At 41.5% G+C, this 23,004-nt stretch overlaps 1 protein-coding gene across 3 annotated transcripts in view; it reads right to left on the bottom strand.

Annotated features, from left to right (window-relative positions):
• Positions 1-23,004, bottom strand: part of LOC109530837 (transcription factor SOX-6-like) — a 93,986-nt gene that overhangs the window by 30,485 nt on the left and 40,497 nt on the right. For all 3 annotated transcript variants that reach the window (XM_019894736.1, XM_019894738.1, XM_019894737.1), the window contains 5 exons: positions 22,296-22,518; positions 20,869-21,094; positions 11,832-11,921; positions 7,596-7,768; positions 4,258-4,326 (listed from right to left, as the gene is read on the bottom strand). In XM_019894736.1, the coding sequence (XP_019750295.1) occupies positions 4,258-4,326; positions 7,596-7,768; positions 11,832-11,921; positions 20,869-21,094; positions 22,296-22,517 (780 nt within the window). In that variant the 5' untranslated portion in view covers position 22,518. The remainder of the gene's footprint in view (positions 1-4,257; positions 4,327-7,595; positions 7,769-11,831; positions 11,922-20,868; positions 21,095-22,295; positions 22,519-23,004) is intronic.

Below are 23,004 nucleotides of genomic sequence, written 5' to 3'. Positions count from 1 at the left end.
GTATACTCCACTTTTGTGGCAAAACATTTTTGTGAAAAACGATCAGAATATTGGAAAACTAGCCTGCTTGAGAAAAAAATAAAATCCATGATTTTAAGGGCAACATTTAACCTTTCAAATGAACATGTGACACTTTCATGACTTAATACTTAACAAAATATTGTTTTGGGGGCGTAATTTGAAAATGAAATAGTTTGTGGTCAACCACTGCGTAAACATTTCTTCTTTGTAACCAAAACATTGTGATGACAAAGAATAGCACGGTGATTTTCACAATGATTGTTTTGATGTGAAAATGATTCTTTTGTATGTTTTTTTATTCCCTAAAAATGCAGAGTACGGTCCAAAATTATTGTCAACAAAAATAAATAAATAAAGGTTGAAACTGTTTGAAAAGTTCCAAAGTTGACCCAAACTTACCTTGTTGGTGCTTGGGGGAAGGATAATGCCACGCACGTGGTCGAGTTCGTGTTAGCAGTTCCTTTTTTCGCCTCAGTTATGATTAGATGCCAAATATACAAGATAAAATAAGAAAAATAAACGAGTGTGTACTGTAGCAACAATAGCATGTTGGAGAGACACGTACACGACGAGCACCATGAATATGACGAGCTAGATTTGACACTCTTCTTGAGCTGTGCGCTTACGGCGATGCTACGCTAACGTCCATGTTTCTATGACCTTTGAAAGGACAGTCGCCCCTGCCAACATGACAGCAACATTGTCGTGCTTTTTTGCTTGTTGTAGTCTTATCATCTACGACAAGAGAGCGGCGCAAGCCGAAAACACAACACAAGTCTCTGTCAGTTGAGAGCGCCACAGCGTCGTTTGCTAGCATTGCGCCGAGTTGCAGACAACCGCAGATAATTTTGGAACTACCGACAAGACTCCACAGGGTGAATTGAGGAGAGTGGACACTCTAACTCAAAGTCCGTTGTTTCCAGGTTCCACTTTATAGCATTTGGGCATGAAAGAGTAGGCTATGTTGTTATATGGAAAACTAGGTTCCTGAAGGCAGCAAATTAATTAATTCGATGGACTAATGGGTGGAATGAGTGCTGTTGAGTAAACGAACACCGTGAGACATTGCTGGTGGAGAAAGGAGCTCCAACTGTGAACAAAAGCTGCTCAATTTGTGCCGGGTCTCCGTTTCTGTCTATTTCATCAAAGCGGCGGCCTCGTTGGACAATCTCGACCCGCTGTCATCTCCAGGGCGACCAACTCCCCTACGGCCCTCGGCCTTTGGATCTCTCATGCCTGCTCCTTTAGGTGTGATGTAGTTAACGAGCTCTTGTGTGTTTTAACTTCTTCTTCGCCACGAGGACCCCGCCCTTTTGAATCCTAATAAAGCTCGCATCGGACTTCATTAGTGCCGCCGAACCGCAGGGGGGGGGCAACGACTCGGATTCTGGTCCATGCTGTGAAGCACGGCCGCCAGAGCGGCTTTCAACAAACCGCTCCTGAAAGGATAGCAGCGTGTTCTTATGGAGCGCTCAGCTGGACCGCTTGTTTCACGCCAGGCCGGAATTGCTTCAACGTGCTGCAAAGTGTGCGGCAATGAGGAAACAATGGCACGTGTTGGCCAGACGCCGAGAGCTCCGTCGTCATGGCTACAGTCCAGGGCCCATTTGCCGGTGGGGGCAGCTGGTCTGCTTCCACTTACACCAGAAAGATATTTTAGTGTCACAAAGTTCAGTCTAGAAATATAGGTTTCCCCTCTGTATCCTTACATGTAAATATTATCCATCTCCAGTTTGTAATAATAAAGCCTTCAGGAAACACCCTAAAACAGTTTCCCCTCACAGCTGATTGAGTGTTCTCAATGCCCTTAAATTCTTCTTTCTTTGTGTCCATCTATCCTTCCGTCCATCTATCTATCCATCTATCTATAGTATAGATTCCGTACTGTATTATTATTATTATTAGTAGTAGTAGTAGTAGTAGTAGTAGTAATTAAACCAGATGTTGCATTCAGGGACATTCTGAAATCGGAGTTTTACTTCACAAAACAACTGCGTGCTAGTTCCTAATACCCTTACATGTTAACATGATTATGATTTCATATTATTTAAGTATCAATGATGAGAAGAGTCAAAAGCCGATGAACAAAAATCATATTTGCCTCGTAAAAAAAAAAAAAAAATCACATCTTCATCTCATACAACACATAATACTCCATTTAGGGAAAATCAAATATAGAGTGCGGAAAATTGTCTATCGGTGCCGGATGAAATATGGGATACTGGGAGGTGAAAAAAGAAAGGACACGGAATGAAAAGAAGAACGAGGACGAGTGGGAGGATGGCTGGGGGCATCGATCGCTGCTGGGGTGATCAATGCGAGGGTGGCCGACCCAGCCGTAACGCCGCAATTACAGGGTCACTGCACACCAGTGCGTGTGCGTTGAAAGAGGCCTACCTCTCCGCGCGGAGAATAAAAGGTGAGGTCTGGACCATGCCCTGTTATTACCGCCGTACAACAACACGTAAATCGATGGAAAGGACAATGGATGTGTTTGAAAAGAGGACAGAGGGCGAGGAATTAATGAGAGAAGGCAGGGGTGGTGTGTAAATGAGTGTGTGTTGTGAGCACAGTGTGTGTGTGTGTGTGTGTGTGTGTGTGTGTGTGTGTGTGTGTGTGTGTGTGTGTGTGTGTGTGTGTGTGTGTGTGTGTGTGTGCAAGGGCCAAATATGAATGCAGGAAGTATCCAGAGTAGAGGTAAGATCTTAAGCCCAAGCTCGAGCCCAACAGAATTTCGGTTCGGGTCGGGCCTAAAATGTCAATCATTGCTTCGGGCCGGGTCGGGCCGGGCTTTTCTCTCTCTGACTTTTTTTAAATAAATATATGTTTATAAAAATGTATCCTAAAACGATGTGTGGATACTAAACTAAGAAATACTTGTTTTAAAATAAATAATTTGGATAAAACAGAAGGCGCTGTAATGTAATTGCTATTTAATTACTCAACGAGAGGCCGTGGTTCGCAAAAAAACAGAAGTCGCCTCATCACAACACGTACCGTACGAAACTCTTGCAATGACAATTCAAAGAACTCCTTTCTGTCTCTGTCTATTCTCCACCCGTCATTGTTGTTCTTTGTCTCTCTGCTTCTCTCTCTCAAAGTGCCGCGCTAGATTCTTAAGGACGTACTGCTGCTGTGGTTTATGGCCCAATTTTCAACCCGTCAAAATGACGGATGGCCTTAAATTTTTCCCGTCAACTCTTAAAAAAATCCGTCAATGATGGAAAATTGTCGGTTAATGTACCCTCTGCAGAAACAGAAATATAAAAGATGTAAATGTTTTTACTGTCTTGTTTAACTTAGATTTCGTTACAAAAGACAGGCTTTAATTTGTTATAAATCACCCCTTCTCCTCCCAAGTCCTCACAAATAAAATATGAAATGTCGGGTTTGCTTCGGACTTGGGCCTGCAAAGTTAATTGGTCGGGCTTGGGCCAGGTCGGGCTTTAATACCCACGGGCCGGGTCGGGCTGGATTTTTTAGGCCCGATTTTACCTCAAATCCAGTGTACACATAAATTCTATTTTACGTTTTTGTCCACTTTTATCTGTTGGGGCAAAAGTATTGGGACACGCTTTTTATAATTTGAGATTTTCCATCATAGTTAATTTTCATTTCATTTAGACTTTTGTTTTTTAAATTCACTTAAAATAATTTTTAGAGCAAGCTGTTAGTTTTTATTTGTTTGAAAACGAGTTATTTTATTTTTAGTCTTAGTTTTAGTTTTTTTTTTAATGCACGCATGGAGTATTTCTTAAGTGCAATAAAATAAAACAAATATGTTGCAAATTTTAAAAAAATATCTATTTCCATGCGGGAACTCGACTGTTCAAGGAAAAAAAAAAGATTCCATACATAAAATCCTCATTACCTAATCCAGCCTTTTTTTTTTTTTGTGCAAATGTAGTGCTTTGATGGCCAAATATAATACATACCGTATGCGGTGTAGTCTGGCCTTTTATGAGCAAACACAGTGGCCAAATGTCAAAATATTTTATTCGGATGGTAAACTCAGCAAAAATCTATCACTTTAACTAATCCAAACCCTGGCAACAGGGTTAGCCTTTTATGGCAAAATAAAACATTTCCATCGACTAATAAAACCCTTTTTTGTGACAAATATCATGTTTTAAAAGATAGCATCTACATGGGAAAAGAGCCCCTTTCAACAAACCACCGATCATTTCAACGACAAAATCGCCTTTCTAATGGAACTGCAAAATGCACATAACTCACCTGAATCTGCTGTTGGAGAATGTTGATCTTGTGTTGTTGCTGCAGAAGCTGCTGCTGTTGTCGGGCAATCTGCACATGAAAAGATGAATGAGTCATATCGTCCGCAGATTCAGGAACAGTTTTTTTTTTTTTTTTAAATTTTAAACATTTGTATTGCTTGCATGCACATATTTGGGTCTCTGGCTGCATACCATATTGTCAGGCAACCACGTGCGCGCATCCACGTAATGTCAGATGCTGCTTTGGTAAGCGACAGAGTTCAAACAGATGTTCATTTGACAATGGCACTCGCGCGATGAAAATAACTAATCTCTACGATATCTTAATATTGACTTGTTTCAACATTGCTTGCATTCATGTAATAAGGGGTTTGGTAATGAGAAAATGCTTACAATATCACATGTTATTAGGGATTACATAAGACAATTTGAAATTTTGGTTCAGACTTTCGCAAGCATCATAGAAGTTGACATGTTTGATTTGCTTTTGCGGGCCACATAAAATGATGTGGCGGGCCAAATCTGGCCCCCGGACCTTGACTTTGACACCCGCGGTTTAGTGAGTGATATCAGCGTGTGGGTTGTGGCCTTTGGCAGCAAGCCTTCTGATTTTATACTTGTGTAAAAACAACTAAAAGTGCATCCATGACTGTGGCGCTCCTAGCCCATACGTAAGGGCAAATATTTAAAACGAGGGGTCGTTAAAAGTGGAGATACGACCGTTTATATTAGATATGAGGTGGCGCGATTCCCTTTAGGATAACATTTTAGAGCTCTGAGATGTAGCTTTAATTCATGGCAGGTCAGACCGTCCAGTGCAATAAAATGAATCGAATCTCGGGACAATCGTGGCACAGAAAGCGAAGGGACTTTCTTGTTCATCCGATACTTCAATTTCTTTTTCTTGCGTCAATAACAGCGTGCAGATTTTCGCTATTTTTAGGTCTGAAAAACGCGGACATGTCCGGGCCAATCCGGCATGTCTGAACACTCGATCTGACGGGCTTTAGCCTTAGCGCGCATCCGTCGCCACCCCTCTCCTGGTTTGTTTTCCTTCAAACATCAAGAGATTCATCGCCAACGGTGAAGCACCTGACGAGGAATAAAAAGCGAAACCGCTGCCTCCAGGACGGGTCATTCGGTATATTTATTCCGCTGCGTAATTACAGGCCGCCGAATGGAAGGCGGCAACCCATTTGCGCGCATGTCATATTTCATTAAAGGCACGTTTTGTCTGCAGGGCGTTTGCAGGCTATCATGTCTCAACAGCCAGATGACTGCTGGATGTAAAAGTCGATCTTTTCTTCTCCCGTCGTCTTTCCTTCCTTTGTGAGCCGCCGAGCGCTGGAATGTGTTGTGATGGGCGCCCGGCCAAATTCGCAGCCTGTCATACGCTGACCAGACGCTAACGCCGTCGGTGCTAACGAGGAGCGGCCTCACCCCTTTGTTTTTAATGGCTACCTGCTAATTATTTATGACGTGTGACACCTGCAAACACGTTCCACTTAGGCCTGATGTGCTAATGACTCCTTTCAGCGAAAAAGCTCATTTGCTCATACGGGAAGGTGACACCCAAACTGCTACTTTTCCATTTTATGATCAAGAAAATGTTGTTTGCTCTTCAAAGGGCCTAAAGGTAAGACTGTAAAGTTTGAACCCGAAAATGCTGCTTTAACAAACATTGAGCAGAGCAATATGCAAACCGTGCATTGAACAAAACACATTTGCCGCACATACCGTCTCCTCTGTGGAAGCAACGGAATAGCAACCGACAACTTACTGTTGAGGATTATAGTGCTAGTAGGAGAGATTTTTAGCAGCATCCCAGCGCTAACCGGCATGTGGTGGTGCAACGTGGCACTCTACTGAGGGCGTGCAGCTCTAACTTCTTAAACACAACAATTCACTGTACTCTAAAAGCCATTCTTCTTCTTTGGAATAGAAGCGCACAACATTGTGGAGCGGCCACATGCCAGTCTTCTGAGTGGTTATTAAAGATGGTATACCCGCACAATGCCAGACTGGGTGGAACGATTAAGTTGTATCGCTTCCCAGAACATGAGCAAGGGTACACAAAACCCTGTGGAGCAACACGTCAGTCTTCTGAACCACGAGTCATCGGTAAAAACGGCATCACGATCAGCAGTATCATCTGATTTGATTTTTTTGCTTTCAGCTGCAAGACCATGTGAATTGGAGGAAATAAAAAAAGTGATGAACGCACTGTACTGCCCTTGCATGTGGGCTAGGACTGCCAGAGGCACCGATGCACTTTCAGCAGTTTATTTAACCCGAGAAACAGTAAAAAGTGCAAATACAAAATGGAAAACACTCGCAAAGAGCTGCTGTAGGCCACAACTCACGCCCAGACGCTCACACGCACACTATCTCACCAACCTGACTCCACTCACTAGGCCACACCCCTTAAGAGCATTTTTTTTTTTTAACTCTGGCGACCGGCGCTCTCTCACTTGCTTTGTGCGTGTGCTTGAAAATGTCGTCGAGGCCCAAAGGTTATATGAAAAGGAAGAGTTTTTTTTCGAGCTATTTTCAGCTTGTTTTTAATTAAGCCGTTACCTGAGTTACCATATTAAAACAAATCCTGACTACGGTGATAAATACATCAATGAACTCCATCTTGATAAATCACGTCAATCTCCGCTCTAAAACGGTATTAAAATCCTTTATGAGGATTATTTTCAAACAAGTTAATCATCTCAAGTCTTTTCCTGAAATATAACATTTCAACTGTTTCTCCTCTTGAGGTGTCTTCAGTTTCGGGCTTGTCACGCTTACAAAACTTGTACGACTGAATATTTGTCTTATTCCTCGTTAGCTAGCTGCTTTAAGTTCATAAATGCACAGCCGACTGTGTTATGTTATGTTGCGTCTTAAAATGCTCGCTGCTCAGGTGTCGAAGTCTTTTTTGTATTTAATGCCTTATGTTTGTGATACAAGAAATTCTAAGTTTAAGTTTCAATTTTGTTTGACATTGCCTGACTCAAAATGTTTCGATGCAATAAATTACAGTTTGCTGCTGCTGGAAAAAAAAAAGAAGTGTGGATTCAACGAATAAAATGTGCTGATTCTACAAAAAAAAAAGGGGTAAACTTTTTTTTCACTATAGAGTGAGATGTATTAAGTTAAAATATTTTACATTCAACCGTCTTGTTAAATTGAGATTTTTTTTTTACTTTATAAAAACTTTGTTTCGGGTCCCAGGGATTAACCTGGGGGGGAAAGCTATTTAAAATGCTATTTAAAATTAATCTGCTCATTATATTAGGCCTTGATTAGCAAAATTACTCTTTAAAAAAAAACTCATGTTGAGTCTCCTACCTGTTCCTGCTGTTGCCGGGCGAGCTCCATCTGCTGCCGCTGCTTTTCCAGCTGCGAGGCGGCCATCTTCTTCTGCTCATCATGGGCGCAGAGGAGCTGCTCCCTCAGGCTGATCAGCTGGCTGATCATGGTAGACAGTTGGTGCTCCTTCTCCTCCAGAGACTCCGCCGTCCCTGCGCCGTCAAACAAACAAATCAACGTGAATCTATCTGGAGAATAAGGGTTCACAGAGGTCAACTTCTTTTTACACTTGAAGGCTATTTCTAAAGGTTTTTAATGATTTCTTGAGACAGATCATTTGCTTCGGTTAAAAAAAACATTTTTTTTAAATGCATAATAACTGTTGGCTCTAATCTTGAGACACAAATGTTCTACTTGCTTCCCCCTTAGTTGAAGTAGCGTACATTCTTCTTTTCAACCTTGCACAGGAATTTATAAAAGCCCCACCTCAAATTATTCATTCTTTTTGACACACAATAAAATTAATGAGAATTTCCACCGACTGACGACACTTCTGGAACTTGAAGTGCCTTCAACTCAAAGCGCTCCTTCAGCCAATGTCACGGCAAAACTTGTAACAATGAAAACTTGCTTTTTCACACGTGGTGAAAATCTGGCTGCTTTATAAGTCATGCCCGCACACGCCGAGCCAGCGTTTGTCGCGTTATGTCTGCACTCCCACAACAATAAAAGCCACTTGCTTTTACAAGCTTTTGTCAGCTTCACGATTCACATTCTTGGGAGTGCAGAGGAGAAGGTTACACAAAAGTCAGTAAGTTGCCATTCAAATGACAACCGCAGGAAAATTTCAAACAGGTTGTATTTTGCCATTACAAGCCTCTTTTTCCTCAGGAAAAATTGATCATGTGTTTTATTTATTTATTTTTTGCCATAGAAGTCTACTTCCAGCTTGCACTGCCACTTTCATCGACCAATGGAAATGTCCAAATGGAAAAGACAAAGTTGCAAATAAAGTTTGTTGCAGGAGTTTGACAGCAACGTGAGTTGGAATACTTGTGTTGATGTTTAGAAGTTGTAGTGCGTGTGTGTGTGTGTGTGTGTGCAACAATAAAAGCCACTTGCTTTTACAAGCTTTTGTCAGCTTCACGATTCACATTCTTGGGAGTGCAGAGGAGAAGGTTACACAAAAGTCAGTAAGTTGCCATTCAAATGACAACCGCAGGAAAATTTCAAACAGGTTGTATTTTGCCATTACAAGCCTCTTTTTCCTCAGGAAAAATTGATCATGTGTTTTATTTATTTATTTTTTGCCATAGAAGTCTACTTCCAGCTTGCACTGCCACTTTCATCGACCAATGGAAATGTCCAAATGGAAAAGACAAAGTTGCAAATAAAGTTTGTTGCAGGAGTTTGACAGCAACGTGAGTTGGAATACTTGTGTTGATGTTTAGAAGTTGTAGTGCGTGTGTGTGTGTGTGTGTGTGTGTGTGTGTGTGTGTGTGTGTGTGTGTTTGTCTACAAGGTCCTGCCCTGGGGCCATGTAGGGAGACTGAAGGGTGGCCCCGACATTACCTGCATACTAACAAAGTCTCCATTGTAGTCCCCTTTTGTGGGGGGGCCCCCCCAGCCGAATGTGCCCCCCAACACACACATGCACACATACACGAACATGCGTACACAGACACTCACGCACACAAACACACACAACACTGAGAGAATTAGCCCATAGCACCCCTGTATCAAAGGCAACATTCTCCTCTTCTTGTTTCTTTGTTTTGCAGGCTTTTGCCCCCTTTTTTTTTTTTTGGGTAGCAAACAAGCTCCCGTGGTTCTCATCGCCTTTCCAACCAAGCTCCTACAAGTTAGGATTGGAACACTGTAGGACAAACAAACCCAAGTGAGTCCGTCCCATGCTGTTCCACGAAGGGCAGTAGTAAGACACTAGTCGACCGTCGAAAGTCAGTTTTTCTGAACCATAACTCCAGTTTTCTTTTCATTGACACTGAATAAGTTCAATACCATCCAGGTCTTGATTTCCTGCAGACAGGACAAAAGTGGCCTTACTTGAAGAGAAACCGTTCTCTTTGTCCAGTGGGATGTAGATCTAACAGGAGTGAAACGAAATAACATGCTCTCTTTAGATCGATTCCAGGGGTAGGAAATCCAATGAAAACAGCAGGGGCCCCAAAATTGAACCCTGCGGAACACCATACTAAAGTGAGGCAACACCAGACTCAGAGTAACCAAGGCTAACACGAGAAGTTCTATCTGCCAAATAGGATCTAAACCACTCTAGAGTGCTACCACAAATTCCCAGATAATGCTGCAAACGAGCCAACAGAAAATTGTGGTCCACGATACTGAACACTGCTGTCAGGTCCAAAGCCGGACACACATAGTCTCTAGTCTCCAGTCCAGTTCAAGTGGACCATTAGTTAACTGACCATTAGTTCACAAATGGCATTCTCTTTTTCCTCCATTCACCATTGCTGTTATTGTGCCTTCTCCACAAATAACTTTTTTTCAGTCTTCTGATTGGCTAAAATCCTGATATCAACTCAGAAAATAACAACAGATGTGGGAGCAACACCACTTTCCCACATGTTGAGCAGTGCAGTGACGAGACTGATTACTTGTGTGTGAAGCAGGTTGCAGCGGACAAGCACGTGTGGCTAACGGGCCGTGCTATTTTGTAGGTCACTGAGTGAATTGACGAGTCTGTAAAATAACATACGTGTGGAATTATTATTTGGGAGTGGGTGGATGATTGACAAGTGGATAACAGATGGTTAAAAAAGATGGAGGGAAATGATGGGTGGATTATTAGATACATGTAAAGTGAGCTCCTGTGGACGTCGGGTGGATGCATGTCGAGGAAAAGATGGTTAGAGGAAAAATGATGGATCGATTGATTGATCAACTGATGAGGGTTAATGGATCGATTTGCAATGATGATGGATGAATATGGAACAAGAAGAAATGGATGTAGAGATAAATGTAATTCGTGACTTGCATTGAGGATAGAAGAATGATGGATTGACTGATTCATGATCAATGGATGGGTGGATTAATTTTTTTAGTGTGTGTGTGCATGCGTGTCAAGCATGTTGAGCCATTAGGCATTGTGTTTTTTTCCCTCTTCATTTTCATTCATGTAAAACCTGAAAGTCGCACAGACCCAATATTGACTCTGCTGTTAATAAGCATGAATATCATTGATGATGCACTGTACTAAGTGTCACATTCTCGGTAACGCTATCAAAAGTAAATTTTCAGTGTGTTTGCATTGCAAATGTTTGTCATCGGGCTTTGTTCAACATTGCATTCAAACACAGATGAGACACTCCCTCTCTGCATACATCGCGTAGTGTACATACGCATCATTATTATTTTTGCATGACAATCATGCAATCTGACTGGAGGACATTGGGCCTCAAAACAGCAACAAGAACAATGTGGGTCTAAAATCTGAAAAGTTGAAAAATTCAAGTTTTAACAGTGAACGGGCCCTGCAATTGGTACTGAGGCCTTCTCTCCTTGATTGAAACCACCTCTTCATTCCCCCACCATCATGTCACAGTTTATTGATCGAAACCATCAATAGCGAACAAAAAACAACGTGCAGTTACACCATATACAATCTGGAGTGCTGCAGAATCAATATTTATCCAACAACATGATAAGGACATTAACAGTAATCAGAGTTGCTTTTTATTAAATATATACACGTGGGCGGATTTGTTAAAGAGGTGTTTTGCTGGTTGAAATTGCCTGTCACATTGCGTTGACCAACAAATCTGGGAACAGAAAAAAGCGAAATTTGACATACAGGCTGAAATCTGATTGCCCCCCCCCCCCCCCCCCAAAAAAAAATCTGCATTCATCGTGGGACGTTTAATTAAGAGCGTTGAGTGAAGCGTTTAAATGCATCCACTGGCTCTTGTTGCAAAATCTCAACATGACGCTGCACTTTTCCGGCATTTGTCGTTGGGGGGCGGAGGGGGTTACATGTTTACGGACACCGCCGCGTCTTCATCAGCGCCACATTTACATTGTGTACACTTTCAAGTCAACTCTAATGCATCCGGGAGCGCAAGCACGCTCAAAGTATGCACATAAAGGAAAAGAATTACAGCGTGTTTGCACTTTTATTTGCCGTTTGATTTACATGTGCTTTTGGTTTACATACCGCCTAATAACAGACATTATTTTAGAGGACGCTTGGAGGTTGCTGAGAGGAGCGCTCTGGACACCGACAAAAGATGGACGACGTACCTTTGACGTCGCCCAGCAGCTCGGTGGCGTCGAGGCAGTCCACGCGCTCCTTCCAGTCCTTGGAGAGGAAACTCTCCATGCACGCCGGTTCTGAAAAGACAGCACAGTTTCATTTGTCAGAAGAGAAATCCAACTTTGGGGGGAAAAAAAACAGTTAGTTTACACTTTACAGGTGTTGGGGGGGGGGGGGGTTGTGTGTGTGTCATAATTTTATGAGCATTACGTCAGATTTATGAGAACGACATTCTGGCGATCTTCACCACTCTCACACTTGTCGCCAGTGGCGCTTTCTATCTGTTGGAGTGAGTGAACATGCATTTTCGTGCCCTCTTTTTGGGATCTGAGTAAATCAGACCCACCCAAAATATTGACTAAATGCAGACGCGATGTCATGATAGACCGCTCGGGTAAGCCTCACATTCAAGAAACATACACACACGTGCACTTGGGATCAAGTGCGGCGTCGACAGCACCACCCAAGGGCCGGCCTGATTTGGAAAAGAGACGTCGGGCACAATGGCCGGTTTGTGGTGGCGGCCACATGGCGACAAAAGGTGCAACAAGGGCTGCACTCACTACGGCTGCACACGTCGTGTCTATTGTGAGGGGGCTTAATGTTGAGCGTATGGGTCCCATTGTCGCGCTCACGAGACGCTCGCTTCCTCCATTCAAGACCGGGGTTTACACTGGGATTAGGATTGTGGCAAGAAGCGGGAGAAAGTAACCGAGTAGCAATATTTTGTTACTCTACTTTGTCTTAACTTGAGTATTATATATACACACACGTGCGCGCACACACACGTACACACACACCAAATCAGGGTGGTTGTCATAATCCACTTGCTGGGTACACTCCTAGGTCTTTTGTTTTTTTCAATAATTTTGGCAACAAAAAAAATAATCATTAAAAAAACAAAAAAAACAAGGACTGACCCACTACATGGGTCAATTTGATCCGTAATGGATTATTTTGTGTAAGAAAGTGGGTTGCTTTGTACAAAATAATCCACAAATTTGGGTTAAATTGACCCAAGTCGCGGGTCGGTCCACTTTTTGACCAAAATTGGGTTATTTTTGACCCAGCAGATCGGGTTGAAGATTATTTGGTCGAAGGTTGGTCATCGTTTTGGTTGTGTATCTTAGAACACATCGGGGGGTGGCTTGAGGGTCATTTGGTAACACTCCTGACTTGCAACATAGATTTGTGTTCAAATCCCAGTTAGGGTAGATGGAAACATTCAGATCAGCAAGTCTGGACAGAAATTGGGGTGCGTCGTGTGAGGAAGGGCATCCGGTGTCAAAACGGTGTCAACCATCATGAAAGCGACAGATTATTTTTCTTAGAAGAAATTTGGAAATAAAATATGTAAAAATTTTTAAGCACAGCTCTACTGGTAACCCGCTAACGCATTTCTTGCTAGCTTGAACTCGACAGTATGGGAAGATTTTGCTGGTTGGATCAGAATCTTGACCCAACGTGTCAAATCTTCATTCCACTGCACCAGGTACAAATAACCCAGCATTGGCTCGGTCCCTTTTGCTAATTTGCGTTACTTTTGAACAGTTCTAAGAGTGCAGAATGTCTGTGAGTACAACTAGCCATTTTGGCCAAATTAGACAGCAGACGGTGACATGTGGAATCATATTATTTCAATGAGATTTATAACGGGCTCGGCTAGCGTTCCTCGGGACACATAACAAATAGCCGCCACAATTTATAGATGCACTTAAGCAGGAAAACGCAACTCGTGTGTACAATTTCTCATACCTCCCATGGTGGTAAACACAACGTACGAGTGGGGGGTGGCCGAGTTTCTTACCCTACATGGATCGTTATCTGTCGGGAATCAAGTGTTGTTTAGAAAGGCGGCCGGTATCAAAATTCCGCGGCGTCTCTTCATCAAGCGGAGGACGAGCGAGGTGGCGGCTAAGTGTCAGGAGGGGAGGAGGCCGATGGCGAGACATTTCCCCTCCACAGAAAAGACCTGATCTTCCTCAGCTTTCGTTATAGTACGGTATTTCTTGTGGGTTTTATTCAAAGTGACCTAGTTGAGTCTCGATTGACCAGCCGGCAGCCGCCACTGGACTCGAGATGCCATCTGCCTTACCGTTTCCATCGAAGGTGCGCTTGATATGCTTAGCCAACCGTTCAGGAGTGATGTTAATATTATTCATTTGGATTTTCTGTGTGCGATGTACTTCCGGACTTTGTGGACATGTATTTGAATTTCGCCCACACATTATACCTCTTTTGGATTTTCTGTGTGCGATGTACTTCCGGACTTTATACCTCATGTGTATTCTACGGCCATTTATACTATTTCACTGCCACAACTTGCTACAATGCGGCTACGATTTAAATTATTTTTCCCCCCCATGTCATGTATGGGCATCAGTACCTGAGTTTTAATGCATTTCATTGTAATTATTTTTATTTTGGGAGTAAAGTGTCACAAATTGCTTTGAGGGTCTTTCATTTGAAACCTAACTCTATTCTTAATAAAAAGCATGAAAGCAATATTTTTATTTTATTTTATTTTTTTCAAGAAAGTTAAAAAGCAACTTGCACATTTCCCATACGGCAAATAAAAGTTTTACAACAGCTACATTTTACCCGGCAATGAATTATTTCAACTCCCATTGTTTCCTATCGGGGCAAACGTGCTTTGAAACACAAAACGCAAACATTCCGACAATCTGCACACGGCGTCTCATCAAAGTTGTATTTCAGTTTTAAGATGCGAATGTTTTCCATTGTCGTGGTGCAAAATTGCCTCGTTGTGGGAGCCACGCTCCCGAAAACCTCAACTGTTCAAGACCCCCGGCTTCTGGTTCCACTTTAGTCCTGATACATGAAACCGCACGCTCGCACTCGCACACACGCACACACACACACACACACACACACACACACACACACACACACACACACACACACACACACACACGTGCTTCAGACACAATACGCGCGTTGTTTTGGGCCCCGGGCCTTCTGGGAGAACTTCTGATTTGGGTCACAGAGGAGCGATAGTTGGGGGTATGGTGCAAGGGGGGGAGGGGCGGCACCCGGGCACATTTTACCAAGGAGGGGGTATGCATCAGTGGAGGTTACAAGGTACTCCCCAGAAGAAAAGATGGGGAACGTTGCCGAAACTCCGAAGCAGAAAAACCTGTTTGGCGCTTGCTACGAAGTAAAATATTGGATCCCGCATTTATCCGAACAATTCTGCGCTTACATTTGGACTGCTGGCTTTAAAGGGTGCACTTTTACATTTGTCCAACAGATGGCACTGCTCCCCCCCCCCCCATTCAAAGCATGCAGCAAAATGTCACTGTCGTGTTTTCTAGAAGGGTGCCTCACGACTAAAATCACATCAGTTGTTTTGTTAAAGATGCGGGCGACACGCCGGACGACCAGTCGGCACGTCCGCCTCACAGTACAGATGTCGCGGGTTCGAATCCGGCTCCTGAGTGGAGTTTGCATATTCTTCCCGTGCCTGCGTGGGTTTTCTCCAAACGCCGAAGACACTGTATTACTAAATCATGATAAGTTCAATTTTTTTGGTCGATGCTGATTATCCCAATCTCCCTTGCATTTTGCCATGGCGGTTTATTTCCTTTTGGTAACATTGCCAGAAAAAGCCAAAGAAAATGTGATATTTACAAGCTGGTCTCCTTGGCTAAGAGGATAAGGTTGATTATTGTTATCACTTCTTCCCACCACTTTCCCATTTCTGGTCCCCCCCCACCCAAAAAAAAAAAAAATCAGATCTCATGATATGCGTCGGTGTCCTACAGCTGTATTATTGCTATATTAAGCTATATTATGCTGAGCATCCAGGACAGACACAAGTACAGACAGACTCTACACTTACTGCCACTAATATGTCAGCCTGTTACCGTTAAGTCACAATGCTAATCTCAACGCACGCAGGCACGCGCGCGCGCACGGACACACGCACACGCAGAGCTCCGAGTGGCAATCTGGCGGAGTCAAGGCAAACACGGTGCCCCCGAGCCAAGACCTTTTTAATTAGCCAATGAGCTTAGCTCTCGGGCCCGGCCCAACTGGGCTGTTAAGCTGTCATCACAACGACTTACACCTGGCTCGTTGGATCCATAAGCCCCCACACATGCACAGGGGTCAACGTGGGCACACTCCTGGGAGGGAGGGACTGAGTAGGTAGGATGGTGGTGTAGATGGCCCCCGCCCATTCAAAGCGACGATATGTAACTACGGAGCAGCTTTAAAATCATCTTGAGGCTGCACAAGTAGACAACAAATAAACTAGATTCTGTCTCGGTCCCAAGGGCCCCCCCGCGAATAGCAAAGATCGAATTGTCCGATGATTATTGACGTTGATGGGCGTGAGTGTCACAAGGCATCGACGTGCACGTCAACAGGGTGCGTGCTCGACGCTCATGAAAAAAAACATGAGCAGAGCGTCCGTCGTGATGCGTGACCACATTTGACGTTTTGCTTGAAATTCCTACAAGCTGTCCATCAGCGCAACGCTAAGCTAAGGCTGAACTGGCGTGAGGGAGGCGGGGCCCACGCCATCCTGCGTGACTACCCCGGGGCCACCGATCGTCCCTCGTGTCACGCCTGAACATTTTATTCAGTCGCGTTTGATGCATAACACAGAGGAGCGAGGTGGGGAAGGACCTTCATCATCCCTATTCATAAACAAAAAACAAAAACTGGCCAAAGCAAAGTCGATTTAGCTATACTGAGTGATTGTGAAATTAATTGATAATTATTTTTGACAATCGATTAATTGAGGAATTAGAATCTCACCAAAGCCTCAGAACTTAAGCTTCTAAATGGGAAATATTCTCCAAAGCTTTGTCCTTGTATTGAGTAAAGATGAAATATTTTCTTTTACTTTGAAAAACAATGATCAAGCTCTTTTCCGACATGTGACGTCATGGACCAACCCAGCCATTGATTCGTAATTAATTTGTTTTCCGCATAGTTAAGTTGAAATGATGTCCTGTTTTTGAATTGGAACGTTATCCAATCAACAAAATAATGGACAGAATAATCAATGAAATACATTTAGTTGCAGCTTTAATATTTATTCAATTTTTTTTCCATTAAATCTGTGGGATTTGTCTGTAAATAGATTACAAATATAAACTGTTACTTTGTAAAAAATGCAAACTCTACACTTGATATATCCCCCAAAAATCTAGAATTTTGTTATAGCATATACTGTATAAAAATAATTCTGTCCGTTTTTTTATTAATTTAAAAAAATGCCCTAAAATGACAAAACTGATATTTTTAAAAATGTAAAAAAAAATACATATTCTTCAAAAAGGAAAAATCAATTTTGAAAAATTCCTTTGATAAAGCCTATTAAATGAAACCGGAAATTCGCAACTCAAGCTAATGCGCTAATGCGCTGACCTTCACCTTTTCGATCATGAAACATGACTTCTCCTATAGGACGCCTTTCCTTCTGTGCGACGATATAGCGAGCCCGTGCCGTCTTAATGAGCACTCGATGGCGCTTTTAGGGAGCAAAATCTACCTCCTTGTGTTCATTAGCGTGCCTGCTAACAGGGACGTCGCCCACGTTCTCGCTCCGAGCTCTCATGGTCACTAAGCGAAGCGCTGGTCACGCCGCGTTTGATGGCGTTCGCTAATGAGGGCGGGCCCTTTTCCAGCAAGGAGGCAGCGGGAGGACGCCATTGTTCAGCTGCCAATCATCTGGCGAAAGAAAAACGCCATCTCGACGAGAACCTGTTAACCAGGAGGGACTTTGAGTCCAGGGAATTGGTATCAAAAGACTCCCCGATCAATACTAAAGAGACATTGATCTAAGTCATTGATGAGCTAATGAGTTGAGGGCTTGGAGGCTTGGTGGTCATCACTTTGCAGGCACTGATTGAAGCTTGAAGCCTCAGAAAAACGATTAAATGGGTGAAAGCAAAAAAAAAAAAAAAAAAAAAATTCCTGAAGAGGAACCTGACAGTCCACAAGCAGGGCAACATGATGGAATGGATTTCCGAGGATTAGCCAAACCATGGCTCACTTGGCAAAGAATGAAGAAACAATCAAATATTTTCAATTTTGTGGAGGTGATTGTTTTTTCTTTTCCTGACAGGAGCTCAAATTTAATGTCAACAAAATCCAAAATGTGCCGATATTAGAATGCTTGCTTCATTGGCGTCGTCGGGCTGAGATGTGCTGTTGTGTTTTTTTGCTGTGATTAGTTTTTATGTGTACGTCGGATTTGCTGTTATGATTCGTTTTTTGTTTTTTATTTTCTGATTTGCTGTCATGATTCGTTTTTTTGTTTTGGTGTTTTTTTTTGTCATTGTGATTAGTTTTTTGTTTTGGTGTTTTGCTGCTGCGATTATTTTTTTAATTTTTTTTTATTTTGTGTTGCGTCTAGTTTTGTGTTTTCATTATTTTGCATTTGCTGATGCGTTTAGTTGTTTGTTTTGGTGTCTTTATTCCATTTGAAACAAATGGGTAAAAAAAAATAATAATAATAATCAAAAGAAATATATTGTTCAATTGTTTGTTTTGCAATGCTTGCTTCATTGGCGTCGTCGGGCTGAGATGTGAAAAAAAGCAGTCTTGGCCCATACATAATGCTCATCATTAAGATGTGCTAAATGTGAAGAGGTGAGAAGTGAATTTTAGGGCTGACATCATTTTTGCATACAGATCTAGTATGCGTCAATGACACGTGTTTCGTGTTCAGGCCATTCAACGAGGCCACTTAAGGCAAAATGAGCATTTCGGAAAGCAAAATTGGGAGTTTTTTGCATTGTTTTTGTTTTTTTTTTTTAATTGAAATTTTTGATTTGCTGTTGTGTTTTTTTTTTTTTTGCTGTGGTTAGTTTTTATGTGTACGTCGGATTTGCTGTTATGATTCGTTTTTTTGTTTTGGTGTTTTGTTTTGTTTTTTATTTGTCATTGTGATTAGTTTTTTGTTTTGGTGTTTTGCTGCTGCGATTATTATTTTTTTATTTTTTTTATTTTGTGTTGTGTCTAGTTTTGTGTTTTCATTATTTTACATTTGCTGATGCGTTTAGTTGTTTGTTTTGGTGTTTTTATTCCATTTGAAACAAATGGGTAAAAATAAATAAATAATAATCAAAAGAAACATATTGTTCAATTGTTTGTTTTGCGGAATTTTCTTTTCAGATTTTAATGGAAAATTGACACTTGAGGTGGGTTCAAAGATCCAGCAACGGATTTTTGTTCTGGCATCAAGATCGGCGGCATCACCTGATGAGGAAACGGTCGTATGTCTGTCAAACCTACCAACTTTGAAACCCTTGTATAAATGTTTCAATTGACTCTTCGGAGACTCGATACATAAAATAAAGCCGGGATCAAACGAGAACTCACGTCACATTTCGTGACATGACAGGTAAAAGTCCCGACACGTCAACCTTCGGCCCTCCGAGCCGCTTGCCATGCGGCAGGTAAGAACGCCGGGCGGCCATTTTTCAAGTCAAAAGACTTCACGCGGGATGACGCCCGAGGCCGTCGCGTTTAGCACATCAGCGACAAAGTCAAAGAGACATCAAGCGGCGCTGTGATATTCAGATGAGTACGTGCCGCCTTGACAGGCTGCTGGATGGCGTTCCGCGCGCATCCGAGGGCAAGCCTGGGCATGCTGGGAGACTCCGACGCTTCTCCCGTGCGAACACCTCACATCAGAGAGGTGAAAAAAAAAAAAGGGGGAAAGTTGCGGTTGCTCTGATTTATATCAGGATCTAACGAGCTAACGCTCTGTTGTAATTTGGCAAGTTCAAAAAGAAACTTGCTGGATGAGAACACAAAGGAGTTCCAGAAATTACACACACACACACACACACACACACACACACACACACACACACAAGTGCATGCAACAGTAGTTTTAAGTCAACATTTTGCATTTTTCTTTTTCAATAGGTATTTTACATTCCACACATAAAAATATGATTGTGATATAACTGGTGAGACATTTTTATTAAAAATAGTCAGATTTTTCATTTTGAGAAAGTCTGATGTGTTTCTGACATCCATTTTCTTTAAAATTGAAAGCTGACAAGTGTTTTTTTAAACAAAAATGGGGGTTTTTTTGTATTTTTTTGAGGTCATTTTATTTCTATACAGCTCAAATTTTTTTTTTTACTTTTTTTCTGCTTTTAATGTTGTATAAGATTTTTTTTAAGATTGAAAGAAATATTCTGAAGGTTGACAAGTCTGTTTTTAGGCAAAGATTGAAGTATTTTATTAAATATTTTTCCACTTTTTTCACGTCTGTCTTGTTTAAATGAAGACATATTTCGATGTTTTAGATTTCGATTTTTATTTCATTTAAGAAAGTAAGATTTTGAGTTTTGAAGAAGTCGGTTTTTATCCACACAAGTACTACATTTTTAGGTTAGATAAAAATGATAACATTTTTCTTTTTTTATTCTGTTTAAAATATTTTTTTACTTTTAAAAATCTAAAAAATATATACTTAAAATGCTAAATATGTTTGAAACAATATGTTTGCACAAGACTTATCATTTTTTTCACTTTCATGTATGGAAAAATGTATTCAACCCCTAAGTCAAGGTCCCACTATCCAGTAACTTACGTGACCTTTCTTGACATACAAATATCCAAAATGTGTTGAAGAGAGGCGTGGCCATGTCCAAGATTTTGAGTTTTGAAGAAGTCGGTTTTTATCCACACAAGTACTACATTTTTAGGTTAGATAAAAATGATAACATTTTTCTTTTTTTATTCTGTTTAAAATATTTTTTTACTTTTAAAAATCTAAAAAATATATACTTAAGATGCTAAATATGTTTGAAACAATACCTGTATGTTTGCACAAGATTTATCATTTTTTTCACTTTCATGTATGGAAAAATGTATTCAACCCCTAAGTCAAGGTCCCACTATACAGTAACTTACTTGACCTTTCTTGACATACAAATATCCGAAATGTGTTGAAGAGAGGCGTGGCCACGTCGGACCAATCACAGACAAGCATCCCCAGCTCGCCATCATTCGGCCCGGAAATCTTACCGTCTTGTTCCGTCTTGGTCATTTCCACTAGTTTCTTCTGCTTCAGCGTGTCCACCACGTCCGCCAGGCTCCCCTTGCGGCGTTCCGGCGTGCCCAAGGCCAAGCCCGCCCCCATCGCCGTCTGCTCGCCGCGATCCCGGGAACACTCCTCCGGCTTGGGCGGCGAAGTGGAGTTGGCTCGATACGAGTAGACAACGGACGAGCCTTGATTTGTGCTCTCCGTGTCCTGAGAGGGGAAAAAAAACACAGCTTGTCATGTGTTTTACTGTTTGTGCTTTTTGGAATTTTAATGAAAGTCTGTCTATGTTTTTTGGGGGGGAGGGGCAGCGTTGTTTCTTTTTGTATTTTTAATTTGGGTTTTAAAATGTTGATTTATGTTTCTAGAAACGTCAGATATTCTTTTAACTCCCCCCAATTTTTTTTAACTCAATTTTTTGGGGGGGCCAAGTCTGGCTATTTATTAACTTTTACAATTCTAATGAAAAGAAAACCTGAGTTTCAGTTCTAAAAAAAAAAAGTATTTAAAATAGAATTTATTAATTCAAAAAGCGCTGATCTAATGAAAATATATTTAAAAATTCATGATTGTATTTCAAAAGAGGTGTTCACCTATTTTTTAAATTACTTCATTTGAAAAAAGAACACAATGTCACAACATATTGGGTTTTAAAATGTTGATTTATGTTTCTAGAAACAGACATTCTTTTAACTCCCCCCAATTTTTTTTTTAATTCAATTTTTTGGGGGGGGTCAAGTCTGGCTATTTATTAACTTTTACAATTCTGATGAAAAGAAAACCTGAGTTTCAGTCCTAAAAATAAAAGGATTTAAAATAGAATTTAGTCATTTAAAAAATACTGATCTAATGAAAATATTATATTTTGTATTAATTTGTATTTAAAAATTCATGATTGTATTTCAAAAAATGTGTTTACCTATTTTTTAAATTACTTTATTTGAAAAAAGAACACAATGTCACAACATATTTTTTTACATTTAAATCATTAAAAAAAAAAAAAAATTTAAAAAGCGAAAAAAAAATTTTGAATAGCTTTTTTTTGGGGGGGGTCAAGTCTGGCTATTTATTAACTTTTACAATTCTGATGAAAAGAAAACCTGAGTTTCAGTCCTAAAAATAAAAGGATTTAAAATAGAATTTAGTCATTTAAAAAATACTGATCTAATGAAAATATTATATTTTGTATTAATTTGTATTTAAAAATTCATGATTGTATTTCAAAAAATGTGTTTACCTATTTTTTAAATTACTTTATTTGAAAAAAGAACACAATGTCACAACATATTGTTTTGCATTTAAATCATTAAAAAAATCCTTTTTAAAAAAGCTAAAACATTTTTTGAATAGCTTTTTTTTCATGTAACCTCTTCAAGAATCCTCCTAATTTGAGCCGGTTGGCCTCTCTCACCATCGCCTCCGACGCAACGTTGTCCCAAGAGTCGCCGTCAGCTCGCTTCTCTCGGACTGGTTGCGGCTCGCCGGAGCGGGGCCGCTCGGGCGGGGAGGGCGACGGCGTCTCTTTGGGGCCGTGGTCATTGAGCCAGGCCGCGCTGGGGTTGCTGTGGCCGAGCGCCTCCTCTTGCTCGGCCGGCGTGTGAAAGGGAGGCGATGCTCGCATGGAAGACATCATCCTGGGAAGAGATTGAGAGCATTGTCTCTTTGAGGGGCGGCCTTATTCGGAGTCTGGTTCGAAAGCAAAGCGCGGAGAGTATCTGTTTCAGCCAAGCGAATTTTGCTCACCCAATATTTTGGCATATGTTTTTGCTTCAAATAAGAAAATCTGATCAAATTTGAGGATTTTTTTTTGTTAATCTTAGTGTAGCTTTTTTTTTCCAGGGAATTCTGGAATGACCTGTACACTTGCTTCCTCACAGTCAAGTCAGCACCCATTTTTAAAGGCTAATACTGACTTCCAAATACAGAAAGCAAAAACTAGGCCTGGTATTTGGGAGCAAAGCGTGGTCCAATCTTCTTCGAGGGATGGGGTGGAGGGGGGGGCCTGGCGACAAACAATCGTCCATTGTGGGCGGCAGGACGAAGGGGAGACCTGCGACAGATGAGAGGAGCACCCCCCCCCACCCCTCACTGCTCAACCCCCACTCCCACCCGCTCCGAAA

Source organism: Hippocampus comes, unplaced genomic scaffold, assembly GCF_001891065.2.
Source record: "Hippocampus comes isolate QL1 unplaced genomic scaffold, H_comes_QL1_v1.1 scaffold319, whole genome shotgun sequence".
In the NCBI taxonomy this organism is placed as follows: domain Eukaryota; kingdom Metazoa; phylum Chordata; class Actinopteri; order Syngnathiformes; family Syngnathidae; genus Hippocampus; species Hippocampus comes.
The sequence above is the reverse complement of the archived record's forward strand: the minus strand, read 5'-3'. Positions and strand labels throughout refer to the sequence as shown.